This window comes from Camelus ferus, chromosome 23 (genome assembly GCF_009834535.1).
Source record: "Camelus ferus isolate YT-003-E chromosome 23, BCGSAC_Cfer_1.0, whole genome shotgun sequence".
Lineage (NCBI taxonomy): Eukaryota > Metazoa > Chordata > Mammalia > Artiodactyla > Camelidae > Camelus > Camelus ferus.
The window spans coordinates 24,846,268-24,872,331 of NC_045718.1; the positions used below are offsets into that span (position 1 = coordinate 24,846,268).

Genomic DNA, 26,064 nt, shown 5'->3' on the forward strand with positions numbered 1-26,064 from the left:
TCAAAGAGAAAAGAAAATTTTAATGGTATCAACCAACTTGAATATACACCTTTAGGGATATAAATGAAATCGTTATGTATCTAATTTCAATGTTTAATTCATTAATTTAATTAAGCATACATATTTAAAATCACATTACATAAAATAACATTCAGTTTAGAAATTTTTTTCTCCTACTCTTCCATCCATGAAGGTATGAGATTCAAAGTTGCTATGTGTCTTTAGTGACTGTGTCCTCCACATCACGAGAGACACCTGAGTCACCTGACAGTTTCCCAGACATCATCTTCCCTATTTAATTTGTTGCATTTTTTTTAACTATGATGCTGCCATTGGAATTTCTATTCACAAAACACTATGGTAACTGCTCCATTTATCCTGCAAGTCTAGTTCATAATCTTCACCGTATAACCACTTACAGTATTGCTTTGTAAAGAGATTTCAGGAAGCTGACTTACAATGACATTTAAGGCTTGCAATTTGGGGATCTTATCCCAAAGGAAGAATTCATGTTAAATGTCTTTGCTTCCTTAGATCACCATAGTCATCTAAAATTTTATGATTTCTTGAGGTCATTTAAAGTTAATGTGTCTTCCCCAGACAGCACTTTCTGGATCAAAAAAAAAAAAAAAAAAAAAAAGTCAGAGAGCATCCCGTAAGGTAAAGAAAGGACTCTGGAAGGACTAGAACGCAAGGTGACTCCCTCTTTCCTGACAGTTATTTGGTGGGGCTGAGAAACCAATTTCATTATCTGATGTATATTAATACATACTTATTTCAGAAACATCAAACACATAAAACTAGTGGTGAAAATAAAATCATAAATAATACTACCAGAGATTATGATTTCAACATTTTAATTCATTTCCTTCCAGATCTTCCTCCTATGCATTATGTTCAATCAGCTCTATTATTACTTAATAGTATAACGTAAGCATTTACCTTATTAGGAATTCTTTGTAAGAAAAATATGCCACTATTCAGCCAACCACCCTCCTGGTGTTGTCTGGAGAAGGGGCAGGGTCTCAAGAAGACACCAGCATTTTTCCACCTTCGTGTGCATGGCTTTAGATTCCTTTTTTTCCTTTATTGAACATCTACCCAAGTAAGATATACCACAAGTGAGTAAAGAGCAGTCCCTGCCCTCAAAAGAGGGAGACCCATAAACAATTAATTGCATAAAATATGGTAAGGCCTCAAATAAAGATATATCCAAAAGGCTGGGATAAATTGGGGGTTCAAGATTCGCAGATACTAATACAGATAAAATAGATAACAAGTTTATACTGTACAGCACAGGGAACTATACTCAGTATCTTGTAGTAACCTATGGTGAAAAATATGAAAACGAATATATGTATGTTCATGTATAATTGAAGCATTGTGCTGTACACCAGAAATTGACACAACATTGTAAACTGTCTATACTTCAATAAATAAACACACACACACACACACACACACACACACACACACACACACACACACACTCCCCAAAAGAAAAAAAAAAGGCTATGGGAACAAAACAGAAAGTAAGTTGACTACCCAGGGGAAGTTCCATGGAGGAGTCAACATTTGAGGATTTGGGGGCTTTTCTTAGTTTGCTAATTGCTTGTTTTAGAGTATTAAAACTTAATTTTTAAGATATTTGCAAAGTCATGAGAAATCTTCAGAATCTTCCCTCCAGTAGATTCTGGGAACTGAGCATGTCTGGTGTGCAGAAACTTGCTGGACCACGCCTGCATCACACACTAGCTGAAGGTTTCCTGGACTGGGGAGTTTTCCCTGTGAGTGGGCTTGGATACAGGAGGAAAAGGGCATGAAGGCACCTGGGCCTGACGGGACGGGACAAGTGCCAGCACGAAAGGCCAGAACGAGCTCTGCCACTCCCACGCTCATTGCCCTGCCTGGCATTTCCGTGTCCCAGAGGCTCTCTGGGCCTCTAAAATAGGCCTGTCTCATCGCCTTTGGGCAAGTCCCGGGAGTCTAGCAGGGGCAAGAATGTAATTGTATTGAGCCCACGGCCAGGTTTGAGGCCCGACTCTACTACTTACCGTGGGCTTCCAGGGTCCCTGAGTCTGTGCTCCCATTTCTGACCTAACAAGCTTGCTCATTCTCTGTCTGCAGACATGGCCACAGACAAGTGACAGATGCGCACCTCTGGCCACACTGACCCTACAGATTGTTCACCTCGGATCTGCTTCTGGCTTTTATGTGGCACTTGGGATTGAACATTTTCTGGCTATTTTAAGGCCACTACCCCCAGAATTCTGAGGCCTGCTCACTTCTGTCCCATGCCGGGGGTCCTGGGCCGGTCCCAGCTTCAGACACTTGGCTGGACCAGCGAGAGTCAGATATGACCATGCTTCCCAATGTCACCACCACTCCCTACAACCCACGTCATTCAGTCTGCATTTATTTTCTTCACAGCACAGATCACTTTCTGAAATTATCCTGTTTGCTTACTTGTGTATATATTCTGTCTTCCTACTAAAATATCCCATGAGAGCTGGAATCTTGTCCCAATGCCTATTACAGTATTTGACCATCAAGATGGAACAGTGTGGAAGAATAAATGAACCACCATAGAGTAAATGTGACCTCGGAAGATGAGTAAGGATGACACAGTGCTGGATACCGAAGAAGGAAACAGGATAACATGCTGACCTCCAAAGCTCACCGTCTAATAAGAGAAGCAACAAAAAACTTGCAATACAGTGTGGAAAACCACAAGAACAGACATAGCTGCAGAGATAGCACAGAGGAAGAGGCCTAGATAAATTCAGAAGGAAGTGATTTCCGAATTTAGTTTTAAAGAATTAATGGAAATTTGCCAGGTAGGTAATAAGGGAAATCCTTTCAGGAGGGCCTCTTAGATCTTTACGCGGACCTAGACGTTGACCTCACTTCCCTTCCGCATGGAAACTTGGGGTTAAAAATACCCTTTAAGATCATCTAGTCCAGCGGTTCATCAAGAGGACTGTTGGGGTTTTGAAACAGTCCACAAATCTCGACACTCATCCCTTTGGTGGGGCCTAATGCACCTCCCCCTTGGGTGTGTCCTGTACTTAGCGAATCATTTCTAATGAAGAGAATGTGGCAAAATGATAAAGTTCGACATCTGAAGCTAGGTCACAGACGACACTGTGGCTTCCATTTTGTCCTAACTTGGATGACTGATTCTGGAGGAAGCCAGCTGCTGTGTGGTGAGGACTCCTGCCCACACAACAGCCAGCGAACGAGCCTTCCTGGAAGCAGACTCCCCAGCCCCAGTTAAACCTTCAGATGACCTCAGCGGTGGTGAAGACCGTGCCTGCAACCTCACGAGACCCAGAACTCCCCAGCTGAAATGCTCCTGGATTCCTGACCAACAGAAACTGTGAGATGATAAGTATTTGTTGGTTTTGAGCCACTGAGTTTGGAGGTGATTTGTTACACAGCAACAGAGAAAAATATGAGGATCTCAGACAGTTTATGCTTATGTGAATTAGAACTGTTTATATTTACCCTGTTAGAAATAAAAAGTAAGATGTGTTAATACTTATGTAGTAGTAATTCATTTAAAATAATAGTGATAAATAGGGTACATGTTATCATCAATAGCATTTTTATGAGAAATAAGTTTTCTGAAACAAAAATTGTTTAGTTAGAGAATGGTATCGTTTTACATCTTTACAAATCTTTTCATGCCTACTTTAATGGAAGATAGCTGGATTCTTATCTACTTCTGCATTTTAACTTGTGTAATCACCGATCATGTAGCTTCTGGAAAACTCCACTGTACACTTTCAATAGAGTAAGAATGAAAGTCACTGGTGTTGCCAAGGTTCCCTGTAACACCCATGACAAGCAGACACACAGGTCACACTTAGAACATGCTTAGAGTGACTGGAAACTCACTAGTTTTCAAGAAAGCCCACTGCTTCCCCAAAACATCCCTGTTGATTAGAAAGTTCCTGTCTGCCATGCTAGCTCTTCTCTCTCATTAGCCTTATGCTCTCTCCTTAAGATTATTCAGGGTAAGTTTAAGAAAGTCCCTCACATAGTTTATTGTAAGAGTTATTCATAACGTTACAGTTTACAGAGTACTTTTGCCCATGTTCCCTTAAAAAAAACTTTAAGATAATCAATTCAATTCTGAACAAACATCTCAAAAGATTTCATCATGAGCTATGCCCTCTTGCTAATTAACTTCAACTCTGCCTATGATCTTTTACCAGACACAAATATCCTTAGAGCAACTGTTTTGAGATACCAGACTGGCAGAACTCACAGACTTAAGTGTCTGGGATGGTAAAATTAGAAGAACACTGAAAACAATTAGTGCAATTAAGAAGAAAGATCTCCCTTTCCTGCTTAAGGCACAGCCTTCTCACTGCATTAGACATCCAAGTCTCGACTTTTAAGTGCCTAAAAGCTTCACGCATATTTCCACATGCCTCATAAACAAGTTGTGCTTAGCTGTTCATCAAAATCGGCCACCAGCTCCCTATTTAGAGGTGGCTTGGGAGATGACGTCTGCTGGTTTGTGAGGGTAGAAAAAGACAATATTTGTGGCTCGTTCTGAAACACAGAAACAAGTCCTGGAAACATCTCCCCAGAAAAACCATCCAGAACAGAAAATACAGTTTCTCCTCATGTTAACCTTAAACTCTGGGAAGAGCAGTGCTCAGACAGATTTTAAAATTAAGTTTGAAATCCTCTTATATCCACATGAAAACACATGACACACACACCAAAAAAAAAAAATGGTACACTGTTCATGAGAATGTAAATTGGTACAGCCATTACGGGAAACAGTATGAAGATTCCTCAATAAACTAAAAAATATAAAAACTACCACGTGATCCAGCAATTCCATTTCTGGGTACACACACAAAGGAAACAAAATCAGTTATCTCAAAGAGAATCTGCACTCCCATAGTCATTGCAGCATTTTCACAATAGCTCGTGTATGGAAACAACCTAAGTGTCCATCAACAGATGAATGGTTAACGAATGTATCATATAAAACTAGGGGACAATATGCTAAGTGAAGTAAGAAAGAAATACTGCATGCTCTCACTTATGTGTGGAATCTAAAATTTAAAAAAAGTTGAACTCAGAAACAGCAGAATGCTAGTACCAGGAGGGTGGGGAAATGGGGAGATGGTGATCAAAGGATATAAGCCTTCAGTTATAAGATGAATAAATTCTGGGGACAGCATGGTGACTACAGTTAATAATACTGTATTGTATACTTGAAATCTGCCAAAAGAATAAATCTTAAGCATTCTCACCACACACACACAGAAAAGGTAACTATGTAAGGATAAGGTGTCAATTAACCTGGATATGGTCATTTTTCACAATGTACATGTATATCAAATCATCACGATGTGCACTTTAAATACCTTACAATTTTCTTTGTCAATTAAACCTTAATAAATCTGAACAAAAAATAAAGTGAATATATAACTATAAAAATCATCATGTATACTTTAAACATATACTCATTTGTCAATTATACATCAATAAAACTGGGAAAAATAAATATAAATAAAAAAGAAATAGGGAAAACAAAATGAATTGAACCCATCTGAAAGCCATTTGCTAGTATTTTCAATCTCCTAATTCAGAAGGATCCATTCAGAATGGATACTTCCTATTACACTGTAGGATTTATAGAACATAATGTTGCCCCTGAAAAAAATCTGAATATTATACAATTCACAGGATTCATTCAGCCGTTTCTTGCCTTCTTGCATTGCATAACAGAGACAAGTATGGGATTAGTATTTTATTCTTAGTAGAACAGCTAACATTTGTCAAGGATTATACTAAGTGCATTTCAGCTTTAGCTTATTGAATCCTAATAACCACACTAAGCACTATTGTTATATACCTTTTCTACAGAGGAAAACTGAAATTTAGGAAGCATATAGCCAAGGTCACACAGCTAGAAAATGGCAGAGAGAGAACTGCAAACAACAGCTGATGAAATACCAAAGCCCAACCTCTGAGTCACTGCTCTGTAAAATCCTGGTAGCGTGAAAACCTAATACATTTGGAAAGGGATAATTGTTTACAGTTTGAATTTGAAAAAAAGATGAATTACGAACTGCCTGGTAATACCCAGGGCCTTTCAAACACAGAAGAGCCTCTGACTTTGTCATCACATGCATACCATGTGGGAGACAAGAAATGACCTTCCAGGCATCTGGGGAAAGTGACTGCAACTGCAGATAGTTGAAAACTAACAAAATGAGGAAAGAAACAGTAAAAAAAAAAAAAAAAAAAAAAATTTGATTTGATTGCCTAAGAATGATACTAATTAGAACCATCTGTGTGTGCTTCCATTTACATTTATCCTGCAGCATATCAGATTGCACAGATTTTGTGCGCTTATGTGTTTTATTTAAAAAAACCAAATTCTTCCCACTGGACCTCTCAGACCACATTTGAGTACAGAGAAGCATCACAATGTGGGCTTGGGTGTCATCCTGACCTGGGTTTGAAACTTGCTGTACCATTTAATGGCTGTGTGGCCTTGGACAAGCTGTATAAATTCTAACTTCAGTTTTTTTCAACCGTAAAAGGAAGTTTAAAACAAAATGGGAGAACATGCCTTAAATATCATACAGGATTCAATACATGTAAAAGAACATGGCACTTTGTTCACTATTTGAATCATGATGATGATTAATAAGCATGGCCATATGATCGTTGAAAACTTGAAATAGTTTTGTTTAATTAGAGAAAAGCATTGGCCTCACCTCCCTCCATTTTGCAGCTGTGTTTCCAATTTATAGTCCCACCTCCTCACACCCTAACATGCACTGCCCATCATGGACCTTGTAGATCCTTTAGCAAATACAATAATAACTTCCTAAGAAACAAGAAGAGCAGCAGGGTGGAGTTACAGAAAAATGAGAATAAAGGCACGAGGCTATTTCAGTTTATAAAACATCCTCATGCCATGCAGCAGAAATAGATCCAACACTGTGAACAGAGAAAGGAAATTTCTTTGTGACGCTTCCTGGGGTAAAAGGGCCAAACATTTACTGTCCAAGGATGGTTGGAGAGAAGGCCCTGTCCAGTCCTTAGGCAACACTCCCATCTTGCCACACACAGATATCCAGCGTCCAGATTTCCCCATTAGAACAGTCAAGACATCTAGAGTGGGAATACATTAACTGACAGGCACATTCTATGGGAGTCTGTAAGGTTGAATAGGGAGAACCAAGAGATAGTTCCAGGGATGGAATCTGGCCTTAAATATATGGTATTAGAACATCTGTAAACTGGAAATAATAGCAGAGACCTTAAGCGAAGTGTGTAGAAACAAACTGAGCGCTCAGCAATCTTTGGGAAACTCTATACTTGCTTGTTAAAGGGGAGGAGAAAGTAGGTCACAGGATCTCAGCTTAGAAGGGGGATTGGGCTAAAGAGCAGCTGGATTGAACATCTAAGCCTGTTGAGAAAGGGGATGCTTCAGGGGACTAAGGGCAGAGAAACAGGGAACCCATCCAAGATTCTGCACTGGGATCTTCACAAAGCTGGCATTTGTGCTTAGGCTATTTATTATGGTTATTTGAGATTTATTGTAGAAGAATACTATCAATGTACCAACCTCTAATGGATCGATAATTGGCATAACATTTATCACTGACTCATTATTCCTGGGAAAGCTATTTAATCTTTATCACTTCAATTTATCCGTCAATAAAATATAGGAAAGACTTTGGCCTCACCCTGCATCTTAGTGATGTGAGAACTGCACAAGGTGACCACTGCCCATCAGGAGGGCCGCCACTCATGCACCGATGAATTCCTCCAAGGCGATAGTGGAGAACGTTACTCTCCTACTGTTAGGGAATTTAGACAGACATGAGCACTGGGCCAGGGGAGAGGAAGGGGAAAGGAACAACCCACAACACAAGGAACCTGAGCTGTTAATCAACCAGAGCGCAGGGAACCTGAGTCAATCAATCAATCAATCATGAAACCAGGATACAAAAACAGAAAAAACAAAGGAACAGCGCCATTTTTCCTCTCTTGGATTGGACTGCTCCCAATTCTTGGGAGTGTACCATCTTTTACTTTTTTTTTTTTTAACTTCACTAATAAAAATCTTGCTTATATCACGCTTTCTGTCTCTCGGCAAAAATCTTTTTTTCAGGGGACTAAGAACCGAGGTAATTCTTATTTTCCTTTTTCCTGGTAACACTACCCCAACTGCCTGCGGAGGAGGGAGAAGGAATGGGTGGTGAAACCTCATTCAGTAATTCAAAAAGTAAAAAGGAAGAGTGAGTGGATGAGAGTCCCAAATAGGAATTTGAGACAAATTATGAAAAATAAGAGAGGATATAAGACACACATGGAAGCAGAGCACCATAGTCAAATAATAAAGAAGGAAACATCCCAACTGAGTTTTGCAGTCCCACGTGTAAATAAAAATAGTCAATTAAAACTGAGAAGGAAAGTTCAAAGGGAGGAGCGGAGGAGACAAAGTGAAGAAGACAAAGCTAAGAAAAACTTAAAAAAGTCTATTTCAAAAATAAAAACACGCACATTAAATGAGGAACAAAAAGTAAAACAGCCATGAATGTAAGAGGCTGTCCTTCTGAGGCCTTTCTTGTTCATTAACTTTTTATGCCTTCTTCTTAAATAAATGATTTCAAATCATTGCTCACTTCTGACTTAAAATTGCCTTACAGAGCCATGAGGCCACTATTTGGTTGTTTTAATGATAAATGTAAACTGGCTAACAGAAGGATGGTGGTTCTTTAGGAGTTAAAAAAAAAATGATAGCCCCAAAATAAGAATGTATTTGGGTTTACCCGGCGCTGTCCATGGAGAGACCCTCGGACTCATGTCTGTCTATACTTTAACCTTTTCACTAAAAGTAAGGACTTTACAGTTTCTCTCTGGCATATCGGAACTGCCAGCGCCACTACCCTGTGATTTGTGGCCATGAGTAAGATGTGGGTTACTTCAACACAGGCACTCGGATACCAAGACAGTCGAGCTGAAAACCAAGACGAATACTAAGTGACTAACAGGCAGGATTTCTGGAGAGAGCCGACAGTGAGATTCCACCTGGCTACTCAAAACACTATGCAATTTAAAACTTATGAATTGTTTGTTTCTGGAATTTTCCATGTAATAGTTCTGGACCGAGGTTAACCATAGGTAACGGATACTGCAGAAAGCAAAACTGTGGATAAGGGAGGGCTGCTGTATTATGGGTTGTTTTTGTTTGTTTTCAAGTAAGCGCGTCATTTTTTTTTTTAATTTCTTAACGTCCACTAGGCTGCATGGGCCGTGGCGGTGGCAGTGTGGTGGCAGCGGCGGCAGCGGCAGCACCCCCGCCCCTGGCACCCACTTCGTGCACAGTGCACGTGTGCCTTAGCTCTGTCCTGGGGACCCCGTTTCACCCCTCCCCCGCCCCGACTCCCTCACCACCGCCAGCCCCTCACCTGTGCTCCTCCCGCTGCTCACCCAGGCAGTCTCCACTCCGGAAGTGGCCCTTCTTCTTGGCCTCCTGCTCCTTCAAGGCAACGCTCCACCTCCTGCAAAGCCGGGCAACGCCATCGTAACTGCTAGCCCGCAAGGCCGGTTCACGCCGGTTCACGCCGCTTCTCTTCCCTTTCAGGCCCTGGACCACCCCCCACCTCCGCTCCTACCCGCCCACCCCCTCATGACCCTCTGCCTCGGGCACCTGTGCCTTCCTTTGCAGTATACTCAACACAGGTGCTACTTATTTATTAGCTGACAAACTAATGAAGGCAGGGGCCGTGTCTGCTTAGCTTATTATTATATTTTAGCACCGACTCCCATTCTTGGCACCTCAGTGACACTCAAAGAAACATTTTAAATGGATGGGTGAGGAAACGGGGACTCCCGTCCAGCCGGCTACTCCATCCTGCTGCATCCCCTAGACTGTCTCGGGCAACATAACGCCCTGCTGTGTGGTCCGCAGCAGCCCGCACAACGGTAGAGTTGGTTTGTCGTCCCTATGGCTCGGCCCGAGAGAGAGACTCACTGATGAGTCTAGTGCCCCGGGAAGGACTATTCCCCTGGGAGATGGAGCTGCCCTTCTGCAGCTGTCTCTCCTCCCGCTGCAGGAGCGGGAGCGTGATCATCACGCTCCACGGGGAACCAGCCCGCTCTCTCCAGGCACCGCCATTTTATCAGAAACACCTCTGACCACTTTACACCCTCCTACTCCTTTCCGCCCGCCCGCAACCCAGGCAGACCCTGCCTCAGGGGCCAGTGGACCGGCTCTCCTATTCCTCCAGGACGGTGGTCCTCATCACTTGATAAACTGTTGCTTATTAGGGAAAAAAAAATGTTTTTTTTCTAACCAAAATAATCCACATGTATTAGTTTTGAGCTTTTGGATGAGATGTGCTAAAACAAGTATCTTTCATGTGAACGTCGCCATGCTCCAAATGCCAGTCTAACAAAATACAGGTGTTCTCTCCAATTCCTACTCTAGATCTTCAGCCAGTCTCTTGTCATCCTCAAGAAACATATGGACTCACAATATCCAGTAGAGGATATAAAAGTTGGCATGAATTTGTTCTGATCTAATTTGCCACCTGTGATATGTTACTTCCTCACCTCTCACACGTTATGTTTCAATATAGGGTTCATTTTTCCATTTTCCTATTTGGTCCTCAGATTTGTACAAAATTTCTCAGCATGGAGTAAACAAATAAATAATTAAAATATGTGCTTGCTCACAAGTTATCCCTGAGAACTGTATTTTCTTCTCTTTAATCCTCCCTTATTAAATACACCTGTGAGAAGTGACTTCATGCCTCTTGCAACGCACCACACCCTTTAATGTGGTGGCTTCCGTGGGCTGGTGACTAAGCCCTATGCTGCTTTGCATAATGCCACCAGAGCCCTTACATTAGAAGATAGGCATCTGCCAGTGTCTCTTACTCTGTCAGTTCCCAAAGTCACAAAGCATGACCCACAAGTCTTAGGCGCTTTATGAAAGCAGGGAGAGTCATTACCACAGGACTTTTCACATTTGTTTAATGTCATTTTATTTATTTATTTATTAAAGTATTGTTGATTTACAATGTTGTGTTAGTTTCTGGTGCACAGCAAAGTAATTAAGTTATACATATATATTCTTTCTCATATTCTTTCCCAATATGGTTTATTACAGGATATTGAAATTAGTTCCCAGTGCTATACAGTAAGGCCTTGTTGTTTATCTCTTTCATATATAGTACTTTGTATCTGCTAATCCCAAACTCCTAATTTATGTCTCCCCCCAGCAAAACCGTAAGTTTATTTTCTATTTTTTTCACTGAAGTATAGTTGATTTTTGTTGTTGTTGTTTAATGTCCTTTTAAACTGTTGTGAACTTTGCTTCTCTACTTACAAAGATGGTGCCCACTACCACTATGGAGAATGCACTCAAGCAAATGCAAGTAGCACCATTTTTCATGTCTTTTCTCCAGCTTTAGCTATGAAAAATACAGTAGAGAAATGATACAAGGAAGAACAAACAAAAAGAATGGAAGTTATACTGAGAGTTGTTTTCCAGAACCCCACAATTTCTTGACTCTTTCCTTTAACACTGGCCACTCCTCAAATATCCTTTAGTAGTTCCTCCTCATCTCTTTGACTCCTCTTTTGTTTAATGTATATTTTTTAACACCTAAGGCTGCTAAATTGAGGCATAATGTACGTAACATAGACTTCCCATGTTTTAAATATACAGTTCAATTTTTTTTAGCAAATTTACAAAGACACACATCTACACCACTGCAATCCAGTTTTAGAATATTTCTATCACCCCAGAAAGGTCCCTTGTATGTGTTTCTTTGATTTCTGAGCAAGGAGATGAGTCTTTGACCCACTTCTCTTTATACTCACCTCCTAGATGATCTCATCTGATCGCCACATTTTAAATACCAGATAAATTACCAGTGACTCCCCAATCTATATCCCCACCCTGGAGCTCTCCCCTAAACTCCAGACTCATCTCCTCTTAGATGTCTAATAGGCATCTCAAACTCAGCATGCCCAAAACCAAGTTCTGCTCTTCCTCTAAAACTGCTCCTCCCACAGTCTTCCCTAACCAGTTAATAGCAATTCTTTATTCCAGGTGCTCAAGCCAAAACCCCTGGAGTTCATCCTTGACGCCTGTCTGTCTTCACACCCCAACACCCAACCCATCAAGAAATGCTATTGACTCTGCCTGCAAAACATATCCAGAATGCAGCTACCTTTCATACCTGCGCTGCTGCTACCTGGGTCCGAGCCATCGATGTTCTCACCTGGATTATTGCAATAGCCCCACCACTGGTCTCCTACTCTTATACTTACTCTCTACATTCTATTTTCAATACAGAGGCCAGAGTGACTCTTTTAAAATTTGTCAGTCTATGTCACAACTCCACTCAAAACCTTGCAATGACTTCCCAACTCATACAAAGCAAAGGCCGATACCCTTATAGTGACTTACTGGTCCCCGTAAGCACTCTGACCTCACTTCCTAGTACTTTCTCCCTTGTTCTCTCTGCTTCAGGCTTAATGGCCTCCTCAGACACATCTGGCTCGGAACCTTAGCACTGACTGTTCCTTCTGCTTGCAAGGCTCTTCCCCCAGAAAACTGGCTAAATTCCTTCTCTCTTATAAGTCTTTCCTCAAATCCTACTTCTCACTGATGCCTATCTTAATCACCCTATTTAGTACCATAAATTTTCCCCTGCACTCTCAATCCCCCTTTCCTTGTTCTGCTTTTTCTTGCCGCATGGAATTTTCTACCTTTTAATTTGACAAGCTAGTCCTAAATTTAATACGAAAGAGCAAAGGGCCAAGAAGAGCCAAATGATTTTGAAGGAAAATGAGGAAGGATATTATCCCTACCAAATATGAAACTTATTGTAAAGCTGCAGTCATTAAAAGGGTCTATCAGTGGTGCAGAGATGGAAAAATGGGACTGGTCAACTAGAATAAATGGCCCAGAAATAAACCCAGGTCTACCTAGGAACTTGGGATATGGCACGTTAGCACCACTAATCATTGAGAAAGAAATGATTATGTATTTAATAACTTGTGCCAGGAAAACTGGCTTCCTATTTGGAAAAAGATAAAATTAGACCCCTATTTTACATCATGAGCAAAACAGATTTTAGAGGGATTAAGAAACTAAACATAAAAAAACTTTCAAACTTTAGAAGAAAATATAAGGAAATATATTTAGGACATCCTGGTAGGAAAAGTTGTTATAAACAAGACAAAAAATATACAAACCATAAAGGAAAATATTGATATATTTGAGTATATTTCTATTTAAAAGCATCCATATAACAAAAGACACAATAAACCAAGTTAAAGTATATGCCATGAATCTAAAAGATGATACGTATAATTTTAAAAAGACTGGTTCCCTGTATTTATACACCTTTTTAACTGCAAGTAATAAAAAGGACAATTCTATGGAAGCATTTTTAATGTTTAAAATGAAATTTAAACGTTGGAATATATAAACTGGCAATTAATTCCCAGAAGAGGAAATTTATCTGGCCACTATACATATGAAATACGTTCAACCTTGCTAAATGAATATGCAATTAAAATGATGAAACTCTCCAACTGGCTCCACAAAATAGAAAAATAAGTCTGATAATACAAAGCATAATTCATAAGAATGTAGGGGAAGCGAAACTGTCATGTACCCTGGTGGGGGTATGTAAACAGGTCTAACTACTTTTGAGAGCAATTTGACAATATCCAACAAAGTTGAAAATGTATGTATTGTACAACCCAATCCATCCATTTTTAGAAATGAACCTAGAGAAACTCTCATATATGCACACAAAATTGTGTATAAGCATGTTCACGGCAGCTTTGCTTGTGATTGCAAAAAAATGATGGGAATTAAATTAAATGTCCATCAACAAGATAAGGTATAGATAAAGTAGTGATATTATATGCATTAAATTAATCAAAACAGCAAATTTTAAAAGTATAATTATAATTTTTTAATGCACAAAGCCATATATTGATTAGAATATTAATTATGCTAATTTTTTAACAAGAGGAAATATTATTTATAAATATAAACATATCTACATACATGGAAAAAATATATATGCTTTGTAGTAGATCACAAAAATGGCCATAATTTTCCACCCCTCCTAGAAATCCAGTCCCTTTTGCAGTGTGACTTTACTACTCCTTCCACCAAGAAGTGAAGTCTATTTTCCCACCTCTTGAATCTGGTGTCTTTGTGACATTCATTTTCACCCAGAGAATTCAATGGAAGCAGAGTTTTTCCAGAAGCCCTACAACTTCCATTTCACTCTCCTTCTCAGAACCCTGCTGCTACCTGGAGAATAGCCTGGACTAGCCTGCTGAGTGATGAGCATCCCACGGTCCAGGCAGCCCTATCGCCCCAGCCTATAGTCAGCCAACCACTAGACATGAGTAAGGCTGTACTGACACAAGCCTGCACCCAGGTGACCTGCCAGCTGACCACAGACACATGACCAAGCCCAGCTAAGATCATCCCAACCTATCTCATATCAGTAGACCCACCCTGGTGACCTCTAGACTCATGAGCAATAATAAGAGGTTGCTGTTTTACATCACTAAGTCTTAGGGGTGATTTTTTTACACAGCAGTAAATATGTGATACACAGGCCATCTTCAGAATGATGACCTCTAGGGAGAGAGGGAAGGGAAGAGAATGAAGGGAAGGGAGACCTTTCACCTTCTGTGCCTCCTGTGTTAGATCTGGACAGTAGTAACCTGGGGATCTGTTATATTATTTTCAGAATTACTCTGATACTTGATATATTGCCTATATGGCTTAAAGAAGTATGCCACCATTATTTCCATTTTTGTCATAATCGTATGAATACATTAGAACTGGACATGACTAAAAGATTTGGTTCATCATTTGGGTCTCATGTAGACTGGCTACACAGAAACCTGGAAATATTAGACCTGGACTTATGCCAATGACATAATATGTCGTAGGAACTCGGAATGACCAGATGTTACAGCCACACCCTCGTTTGTGATACCATGTAAACAAGACCTAATAGAAAAAATATCAAAACTCAATTAATCAGAACTCAAGAAACAAATTTTCTTTCATGAAAAAAAACCTATTTTTAGAAGAAAACAAAAGCAAGCTATTATCAAAGATACCCTTTGACTTTCAGATTAAGCCCTCGGGTCAGTGCCAAATGAAGCTAATCGCCTCATGTTCAAATGAAGGGAGGAGAAATATTTTCATCAAAGGCTGAGATACAATGGGTTTCTAGATGATTGTCACTTTATCAGAAAATTAAGTGTGCATCCCATCCAGTGATGTCGCTTTTATTGAATAGAACTGTTTACTTCAATTTTGCAGCCATATAATTCCAAGAGTGAAAAAAACTCATACTGTAAGAAGACATCGAGGTAGGGAATTGTAAAGAGTCTATACAAAACCAAGCCTATCCATAAATCCCAAGTCCCAGTGTGACCTGCTGAAAAAGTTCCATCAATCTTTACAAGGGAAAAGATTTCTAAGGAGCCAGGGCCCCTGATTTTGATAGAATCCTTTCACCTTAAACCCCACAATCAAATTAAATGAAAGACAAAGTCTATAACTAAAACTCTGGGTGAACACATAAGCAAGCAATGACAAATCTCCCTGGCACTGAGAGCCAGGAGAACAAAGGCTTCCTTTATAGGGAAAGTAATGGAGAGAGTGGAACCAGCATCATCCCAGGTGGCAAGAGACGAGAAAAGGCATTTGTGGCCAAAAGACAAGGTCTTGAGGAGATTTGGAAGAGCCTTGATGGGAGACAAACAGACAAAACAAACTAGAAAATGTATGCTCTGAAGTGAGTCAAGTCATACATGAGCCAGGCCAGCAGAATAAATCAAGTCTACACAGAGCTGAAAATGAGTCAAATTCATTTGTAAACAGAACTGCAAGGCTCTTTCCAATTTACTTATTTATTAATAAACAGTCAATTGGTAGTAGTTTCTGCACTGGAACAAAAACATAGTAGTTGCAGCAAAAACCATATGGCCACCAAAGCCCCAAATATTTACTAAGTGGACCTTCAGAGGAAAAGTTTGCCGATACCTGCAAGAGAAAATCAATACATTATAAACAAGCTGACCCTCCTGTCCTGAGCTCTGAGCTGCTGCTTTCATGATTACACCCTGAAATTGAACGCGCACTAGTGTACATGCTGTGTAAGCTGGTAGATCACACTTTGGACCACACTATTACATGGGTTGAAAAACGTAAACTTCTCACCCTGAACTTAAGCCAGGCGTCTGTGATAACACCCAATTATAACAGCTAACACTTACTTGGCGCTATAAGCTAGGGACGACTGCGCTTTTCTAAGGATACAGGAAAAATGGTAAGCATGGTACATAAATAAATAAAGTTGAGGCAGTATTACCTCAGTGGAAAATACGTCCCTGTTGTGTAATAATTCTCCTTTACAGATCAATCTGAAAGAGAGACAATAAGGAAGGAGAAAAATCAGGCTCAAAGTTTACAGCACTTCATTCTGCTTCTATCAACATGTTTTATTGGAAGCGTCTTTGTGGAAAGGCATTTATTTACTATGTTAATTTTCAAAAAGTAATCAGGCTATAACCCTGATTATTGTGAATTTATAGTTCTTTCAAAAGGTTACCAAATACAGTACAAATTTATATGCTATACTTTAATGTTGGCTAAGAATAAATAGAAAGCACATTTTATTCTCACTGGCCATTGAATTGAAATGTATAACTTTGAGGAAAATATCCCACTGGATTAGTCTGCTACCAACTCCTTAAACCCCTAATGAAAGCTTCCCCAACTCCCTTGGGTGTTTCTTATTATTGAATAGATGTTAAGCTTATTTGAAAATAATTATAAAGTCCTCTGTAGAAAGTAAGTTCTTTTTGAATTATTTTTTTTATTTTGGGGGGAGGTAATTAGGTGTATTTATTTGTTTTTTTAATGGAGGTACTGGGGATTGAACCCAGGACCTCATGCATTCTAAGCATGTGCTCTACCACTGAGCTATAACCTCCCCCCTAAAAAGTAAGTTTTGTTCAGAAATAAAATTTCTCAAAATGTACATATCTCATTATAATATTGTCACTGTTTTGTATATTCTCTAGGACCACTGCATTTCAATTTTAATTGCATTCAAGCACTCAGGACATGTCAGATCATATTCAGATATTGTTAGTTCATCAAACATTTTAGCATTTGTCCTTCAAATATTTATCCAGCCTAAAGCATGCTCTCCAGGCACTATGCAAGGTGCTGAAGACACTAATAGTAAGCCCCAGGATTTTTGGAATTTAAAGTCATGATTACAGATGAGCTCTTGGGTATGTAAAACCCAAGATGGGTATGTAAAACAGGAATGGAAAAAAGTTTCTCCTCATCTGCAAACTTTGACTGTTCCCTGAAGGATATTTGAGAAGTCTAGGATAGCATTGGGAATCAGAGGAAACTGCCAAAATCAACTAGCAATATCTGCTATGGGCATGCATGATTTTGGTTCATACGCTAGGTTCACGATTTCCGGTAGCATTAAAAGGAAAAAGGACCAAGTATGGGATATTTGATATCAATATTTAAGAAATGGTTGAAGGAAGGGGAAGAGCAGCGGAAAACAATTCAATGGCAATATTATGGAAACCAAAAAGAAGAGAGTTTCCAGGAGGAAGCAGACAGTCGCGTCAAGAGTCAGATTCCTTGAGAAAGGAAGTTCGGCAAATTGTACTTCATTGGAAATGTTCTTCAGCAGAATAGTGGAGCAGAAACTTAAACACAGAGACTAAGGAAATAAGGAAGTGAATACAATCTACACTTTTCTAGAAATCCAATATTCTTCACACTGCTCCTTAATATATAACAATGCATATGTGGTTCTGGGATTATTTCTTTGTTCACAATTATGTAGCCAGAAATTGCAACTTCTAGGCTGTGTTCTTCAGATATTTTCAGATTGCCATTATATCACTTTTCCCTATAAACACAGATAATTCTGGGAGCCTGTCTTACATTATTCTGATGCCACACTCAAAATATACTTTTACTATACCGTATTTACAAATTCCAAGGTATCAGATTAGCATTTGTAATGGATCCCTTCAATTAAAGGTGAATCATAAGTTTGGGTTCTTCAATATCTAATTTATGAATCAATACTGTAGGTTTTTAAAAATCTATTTTGAATATGTAAAATCCTGAATTTGGTTAAGGAACTCCAGTATAATTAATTGCCTAAGGAATACTTCATCTAAGTTGCAACTGCAGTGGAAAAGGAGGAAAAAACATGGTTTTGCAACGTGAATATTCACTAAAACTGTATATAACTTTATACTGAATTTATGAGCATCACGTTACTAAAGATATAATGGGATGGCACAATTTGCCACACCTCACTGGTTAGAACCTGGAAATACCAGTGTTTCCACTCTCACATCAAGGCCTGTTCTAGAAAAGAATTGAACACAATGTTTCAGATTAATCTGATTTTACCACACTTTTATACGTTTGAACTAAACCATCAAATCAGGAGTCAGAGACATTGAAAGAAGCTGAGCTGAGGAGAAATAAACCATGAACAGACCCGAGAGTCATGACCTGGAGTCTATTCTCCACTGTGAAGCTGAGGAAAATGATTAACTTGCCTGGGTCATAGTTTTCACATGTAGAAAATGAGGGAATAGAGTTAAAGATCTCTCAGGTTCTTTTCTGTTCTAATACCCCCTGCGACTGTGAGTCTGACTGGAAGGCAGATACCAAGAGAAATTACAGCACAGAAGATCAGCTGCAAACACAGGCAATAGGAAAACAGCCTTGTTTTGAAGATTAGGTTTGTACTCAGGCCATTTAAGGGAAACTGGCATATAAATTCACTTGGGAACAAATACTGGTCTGTCCTTTGGGCATTTTTTAAACTGCAGGCCTGTAAGTTATGATCAGCTAAAATGTGCCTGTATAATCAAATCATCCTTGTTTAAGTAAGGATGAAGGAAATGCCAGTCTATTACATCATGAGTCATTAAGTAAGTGATTTAAGCTATGTCAATAGCTTGTGTAACAAGGAAAAAAAACCCCACTGTTATTAAATATTAGCAAAAGGAGTATCACATAATTTAAGAGTCAGGATCAAAGCTTTGTTGTGGCACATATAGACAACCAGCTCATTACCTCATGATCACATCTTACTGTAATAAGGTTATTAGCCGTATTTTTCCTTTTATTTTTATGTCTGGTAAATATTAAGTCTTCATGGTTGGGGCGTTCTTAAATCTAGACCAGTCTAAAACAGTTAAAATTTCCACTCTGTCAATTATTCATTATTCATTCTCTAACTGAATGTGAAAAGAAATCTATCTTTTAACTTCACTCTCAATAACCAATATAAGAAAGCTAATCATATAAAAGATGTAAGGTCAAATCACTTGTTCTTTTAGAATCACCAAGTGAAATCCATTTCTGAACAGACGTATCAAGTTGCAGTGTGCATTTACCAAAATGTTGAAAGATTATTTTACCATATTTTCCATTTAAGTAACAATCATTTATTCAATTTTTACTGTGTTCCAGTTGTACCACATATTTTACATAAATTATCTCATTTAATCCTCACAGTACTTGCGGGGGTAAATATCATTATCCTCATTCTACAGAGGAGGGAACAATATTTAAGGGAACAAGATGTCAAAGTGGCAAAGCCAGGCTTTGAAGTCACTTCTCTTAACCTCTGTGGGAGTGGAAGGGTGACAGAGGGAAGGTCAGTAGTTATTAATTCAGGAGAATAAGAACTTGCTTGTTCTAGTGAAATCAGGAAAAGTGAAATTTACCTACTTGGTGATGCTCTGGAATATCTACCAGGCACTCAGTAAAACACAATGATTGACAGCTCGTTGCTCAAGCTTGGAATTCAACAGTATTGTTGTCAAAGATGAGGAGAGGTCGATTGCGAGAGCAATTGTGTTAAGTAAGCAGAAAAGGTGTTATCATCCTTGTTTTACAAAGGATCGACGCAAACAGAAGTTCAGTGAGGGTAAATAATTTACTGAAGTTCATGTAGCCAGTGAGGCACGAAGCACGGACATATAGGACAGACAGAACCAAATGCAGTCTTCTTTCCACAGCACCACACAACTTTCCCAAAGATGGTGCTCTGTTTAATTCAGTGAGGGCTTTAGTCACTTACCTGTGGCTTGCCCTCACTGTCTTGGACTTTCCCCAGTCGCAAACATTCAGTTACATTATATATTTGTGACCTTGAATATAGCCTTGAACTAGATGCAGCACCGTTCTGTTGCCTGGAGCAGATGAACTGAACACTCCAACCCACAGAACCTGGAAACAACAAAGTGTTCACACAGGATGAGGTAGTGCTGTTATTAATGCCTCAACATGACAGAAGGAAATGATCCCTCATGGGGAGCCCTTGGAGCCCAGAACAGGCTTGGCATTTAGAAAGAACCCTGTAAATGTTTCCTTATTAACTGACTGAATAAACACATCCATAGAGACCACTTCTGGTTTAGCCAGTGGTCTGCAGTTTAGGGAGTATGAATCCTGAGGGGTATATTCTTTGCTCCACTAGGATATGGGAAGAAAATATTAAAATTTACACATAAAGTTTTTATATCATCTTTAAATTTTTTTTATTTTGTTTTGTAATGTATAGGATATTTATCATAGTGGTACATGTGAATAATTTATGAATAAAGGTATAAATATAAAGATACAAACATTAGGATTACATTATACAAAAGGTTTTATTAATGGGAGTATATAATCTTTAAAAATTTGGAAACTTTCAGTTAAGGTCAATTCAACCGCTTTGACTTCTGTGAGCCCCATGACGATTTTAAAACACATTTCGCTGTGGTTCCCAAATTTTAGCGGGCATAATAACCCATTTGGATTGTTTGCTAAAAATGCACATTACATGGTTCATCCCCAGGTATACTGACTCAGTAGCTCTGTGGCAGGATCCAAGAATCTACATCTTTAGCAAACAACCATGTAATTCTGCAGCAAGTGGTCTCAGGGGAAACACTACCTCACAAGGCTACAGTAGACTGGGGCATCTTCCCCTTCTCCTACCATCACTTTTCAGATACCTCAATGTAATTTTGAGAACCAAAGGGATAAAGGTTCTCCAAGGTAGGAATAACTGCCTATTGGTTGTGAGGTTAATGTCTTGAAGATACAATATGATGGTAATAATAATAATTTTAAAATCAGCTACCATTGCAGGGGAGGGTGCAGCTCAGTGGTAGAGCGCATGCTTGGCACGCACAAGGTCCTGGGTTCAATCCCCAGTACCTCCATTGAAAAATAAATAAACCCAATTACCCACACCCCGCAAAATAAAATAAAATCAGCTACCATTTACTGAGCATCCACTTAGTATAGATTATTTATAGATTATTTCTAATCATCACAATAATCCTACAGGGTTGCTATCATCAGCCTCATTTGACAGAAGAGGAAATGGTCTTAGCAAGGTTAAGCAAGTTACCCAAGATTTTCCATTACTTTTTCTAAAAGCTTTGAGGCCCAGAAGAAGAAACTTTCTTTACAATTTCCCAACAACCCATAGTCCCACTCACATGTGGGAGAGTTAGGTTTATAATCTTGATCCTCGTCCTGCATTCAGATCCACATGCCTCAAAGGTTGTTGAGAATTGTATTTCTGGTTTCGTCATTGCCAGCCACTGCCTTGTATTTGTTCACAATGAGCTCGGAAAGTCCAGAGATGGCTTATCTATACTCTAGTAATCTACCCACAAAGGTTAATTAAAGATGATGACTCTTTTAAATACAAATACTCTGAAATATTTTTGTAGAATTTCCCTTCTTGTGCCCTTAACTGCCATCTTTCAAGTGGAAGGTTTGCGCTAAACACTTGCTCAAATCCTTCTACCTCAAATGTTAAAAAAGGATAATTTACCACTTCTTTCAGCAATGCAGAACAGCCATTTATTTAAAAGTCTTCTCCTGGTTTCAGTGCCAGAGTCATCTCCCACCTTCCACGTCTTCCAAAGCGGACTCATTTACTTCCCAGGCTAAAGCAAATTAGTCACCCTTGGGAAGTGCACACTACCCTCAACTATAGTGGCTGTTAGAGGCATGAAGAAGTGAAGCAACTTAGTGGTACCAAGACTCTGCACCCTCAAAAATCCATTTCCAAAAGCCACATTAATTACAGTCCTCCCTTCTCTCTGAGATCGCTTACTTTGAGGGACGCTAACTGTCTTGTCAGGAAGACACTCACCCAGGCCCACAGACAGGTTGAAGGTGAAACCAAAAGAACTGAGGCCTCCAGCCAATTGCCATGTAAATGAGCCATCTTGAGCCAATGCTGTACCATCTTGGAAGTAGACCCTTGAGCCCCAGTCAAGCCTTCAAATGAGTACAGCCCTGGCAGACACCTTGAGAGCAACCTCATGAGAGACCCTAGGCCGAAACCACCCAGCTAAACCACTCTCAGATTCCTGACCCTCACAAACTATGTGCAATAATAAATATTTATTGTTTTAAGCTTAAACAACACACACACACACACACACACACACATACACACACACCCCAGCAGTAATACTCCTAGGACTTGCCTTTGAAATAGAGTACCCAAATCATCCCCTTAGAGATTATTCTTGGAAGGGAGTCTGGCCTGAACACCAACACAGTGTTTATAATTGTGTTTTGTTGAGTCCTACTTCTATGTCATCAATCGGCAAATGGTTCTCAAAAATTAACATACCCTTGCCTTCTCACTGCTGTTCCTGGATATAATCAGGAGGGGAACGATAAGTACTGGAGCAGCTGTAGTCTTGTCTTTAACCATAAACTCATGGTTAAGTGTTGGCCTCTCATATCAGATCATTCTGACCCTGAACTGTTCACCAGGCTTATGTTTAAGTGGCCAAGAGCTCCATGCAATCTACCCACAATAAAGACAGTGTGTGACCACTGACCTCCAGCCTCTAGGAGATTCTGCCAGAAACCTAGGTTGGCCTTTGTGGTCTGTTGGTGTGACATTGCAAGCTACTGGGCCATTGTGTCTTTTCTACTGTGTTGAGATGCCTGAGAATTAACAAAAACAGGTGCCAAAGATGAATCATATATTTCCCAAAAGGAAGCAAGGAGAAGTCTTAATTATTCAAACAAGGAATTTGTGAATCTTTGGACCTTAATGCTACTTCTCTGTGACTGCAAATATGACCAGTGAGTTCTCTGGCTGGTACAGCATGCCAAAGCTAGTAAGATCAAGATCAGACCAAAATCTTGTTTTCACTTGCTCATATGGGCCTGCGGGCATATCTTCACCACAGAGTTCATTCTCCGACTTCAAAGAGAATTCTTCTGTGAGGAAGTGATGCATTTCAAACTGAATGAGGCTAAAATATGCCAGTATATAAAAATGGTTGGAAAGACTTTTTAAAAACCTCCTTGTCTATTTGCAAATCATCAGTTTGTAGTTTGGAATGTGTGCTGCCCACATGAAATGGCCCAGATACAATCTAGAGCCGTTTTGATAGCCGTTTCTCCTTTTTCCATTTCACTGTCCTTCATTTTAAGCAATCTGCATTGAGTTTCAATAATATGAGCATTCAGTGATTCATTAGTATTTCATTTCATAAACAAAAGGCAGAGTTTGAAATAACTTCTGTTGTTTTTCGATTTTAACGGTTATCTTTTCTTTGTGCCATAAAACTCTCCCCATTGCTAGAAACGGATCCTAGAGGTGCTGCGCTACCTTCCCGTACTGCATCACTGACACCCATCTATACCAGTCCAAACGGGTGCAGGCCAAACCGTTCTGCCGCTGACTAGCTATGGGACCCTGGGCCTTAATTTCCCCAACTTTATATTAGAAGTTCTGGACTACATGGTGTCTAAGTTGCTTTCCCATGATAATAGCCTATAAATCAAAAACAATAAGTTTTTTCAAAGAAAAGCTTGTGAAAATTTAATCTGTGTATTTAGGTACCAAACGTAGGTAGAATAAAAATAGTCTGGCCCAAGATACTGCCCAATAATCTTCCAATGTTTCCTTTGATTATTTGTATCCTTTCACAGAAGTCAGCCTCCTCTTTCACCCTCTGGGTCTCCCACTCTCCAGTGCGTTCTTTGGTTGAACAAATTTCAGACGGGCAGTTGAAAAAAAAGAACCCTATGGAACTGCAATCGGTTTATTAGGTAGTTTCTAACCTGGCTGTGGCCATCAGCTGTGGACTGTGCGGAGAGCAGAAGTGAACAACTGCCCGTGCTCTGGTCCCTGTACATAGTCATTCTCTGTTCATCACATATCTTCCTCCTCTTTTGAAAATGTGACGTTGTGAATCCTATTCTAGTTTGCTGCCCTATTCATCAGAGGTCAAAAACTGACCACCTACAGACTTTCTGCAGCTTATAGAGATATTTTCGTTATCCTCCACATTCTAGAGGAAACAGTCAGTTTGCCTGGGACGCTCCCTGGTTTAGCACTGAAAGACCCATGTCCCAGGAAGCACCCTGGTCCTGGACCAACCAGGATGATCGGTCACCCTTTAAAAATTGTTGGCCCACAAGTTTTTTGTTGTCCTGTTTCTTTTAAATTTTGAATTAGTTGCTAAGATTAAAATATCAGGTGATTTCACAGAAAAATTCAGATTTCTGGCTTCTCTTTAAAAAAAGGAGATATCTGGCATCACTGGGCCTTCTGTCACGGCAACAATCAGCAGGAGCTGAGTAACTGCAGTCCCATCAGACAAGGCATGTCATTTCCAGGGTCCCACAGGCCCTGCCACTCCAACTCCACCCCCCCCCCAGAGGGAGGCTGAACACCAGATGTTCATCGGTGCCCCCGGGCTGTTGTTCTTCCTATGGTAAAGTGGGAAGTGAAATAGTTCCTATATCCATGTCTTTATCAGAAAGGGCAAAATGAAAGATTTACCAATAGGGGAAAATATATTTTTGTAGGTGGAAGTGAAGGATATTCCTGCCTGTTAATAGACCTGGCTCCACACCTGGTACACAGCCTACTGGCTCCTCCAGGCATTGAAGTCTGGTGCACATATTGGGTTCTGTCATTTATAGGTGATAGCTGGTGAGGTGGGTACCTTGACTCGGGAATTTGGCAGTGTTGGTTGGCCAATGTGCTCAGGCTGCTAGCACCCCAGAAACATGATTAAACCATGTCTCAAATGCTTATCCTTCCTGAAAGGAACTCAATTTCTGTCATCGCTTCTGTCTCGTGTAAAATTCAGATAACCCTTATTTTTCTCACCAGGAATTTCTTGAGTTTCAGGCTCTCTAATTTCATTAATCTTGGAGTCATCAAGGACTCTAGGCAAACACATATAACCCAGGGCTGGTAATCAGTTTCAATATTCTTTCATGTGGGAATATTTATAAGATGGTCATCTCCTACGTTAAAAAAAAAAAAAAAAAAGGCAATCTTTACACTCTTGTCTGTGTTGGCCAGCAGTTAATCCTCATACATAAAGCCTGAATAAGCAACCAGCTGGAGGGAGCAGAGACTCTCAGCTTCACACAGGCAGGGATGGTGCCCTTTTTCTGACCCATTATTTTAATCAAAGCAAACAGGACATGCCTGCCCCATAGTGAGCCCTCAAGTAGCATGAATTGAGTCAATGAATGAATGAGGGAGTAAATAAATAAATGTAGAAGAAGGAGTAATCTTTGAAGTTGGGAGGATATGAAGCCAAATCCCAGTTTCCAGTCCCAGCTCTGCCTCTTCCTAGCCGGCTGTCCTTGAACAAGCAACGTCTCTGGGTCTCAATGTCTGCATTGTGACGTTAAAAAAAAAAAAAGTATCTCTGCCTTATAGGGAAGCTGTGAGGATTAAAAGAGAAAATGTTCAAGGCCCAGCACACAGAAAGTAATAACAAACAGCTATTTAAAAAATCCTTCGCAAGGGAAGATGGAGAGAAAGAATGGAAGAAATCCTTAAGCCATCTTAAGCATGAAATACTTAAAGGAAGAATTTTAAAGTTGTGGAGAGTTTTAGGTTTCCGAAATTTGATAAAATCACATTCTGAAAAGCC

At 39.7% G+C, this 26,064-nt stretch overlaps 1 protein-coding gene and 1 non-coding gene across 2 annotated transcripts in view; both read right to left on the minus strand.

Moving 5' to 3' along the window:
• Nucleotides 1–15,951: 15,951 nt before the first annotated feature.
• The window catches only part of SWT1 (SWT1 RNA endoribonuclease homolog), a 153,233-nt gene continuing 143,120 nt past the window's right edge, over nt 15,952–26,064 (minus strand). Inside the window, exons 19-20 of the mRNA XM_032466482.1 lie at nt 16,431–16,482; nt 15,952–16,102 (exon numbers count right to left, since the gene is read on the minus strand). Of these exons, the coding sequence (XP_032322373.1) occupies nt 15,962–16,102; nt 16,431–16,482 (193 nt within the window). The 3' untranslated portion in view covers nt 15,952–15,961. The remainder of the gene's footprint in view (nt 16,103–16,430; nt 16,483–26,064) is intronic.
• TRNAS-AGA lies at nt 16,983–17,055 on the minus strand. Its single transcript has one exon. It is a non-coding gene; the product is annotated as a tRNA-Ser (tRNA).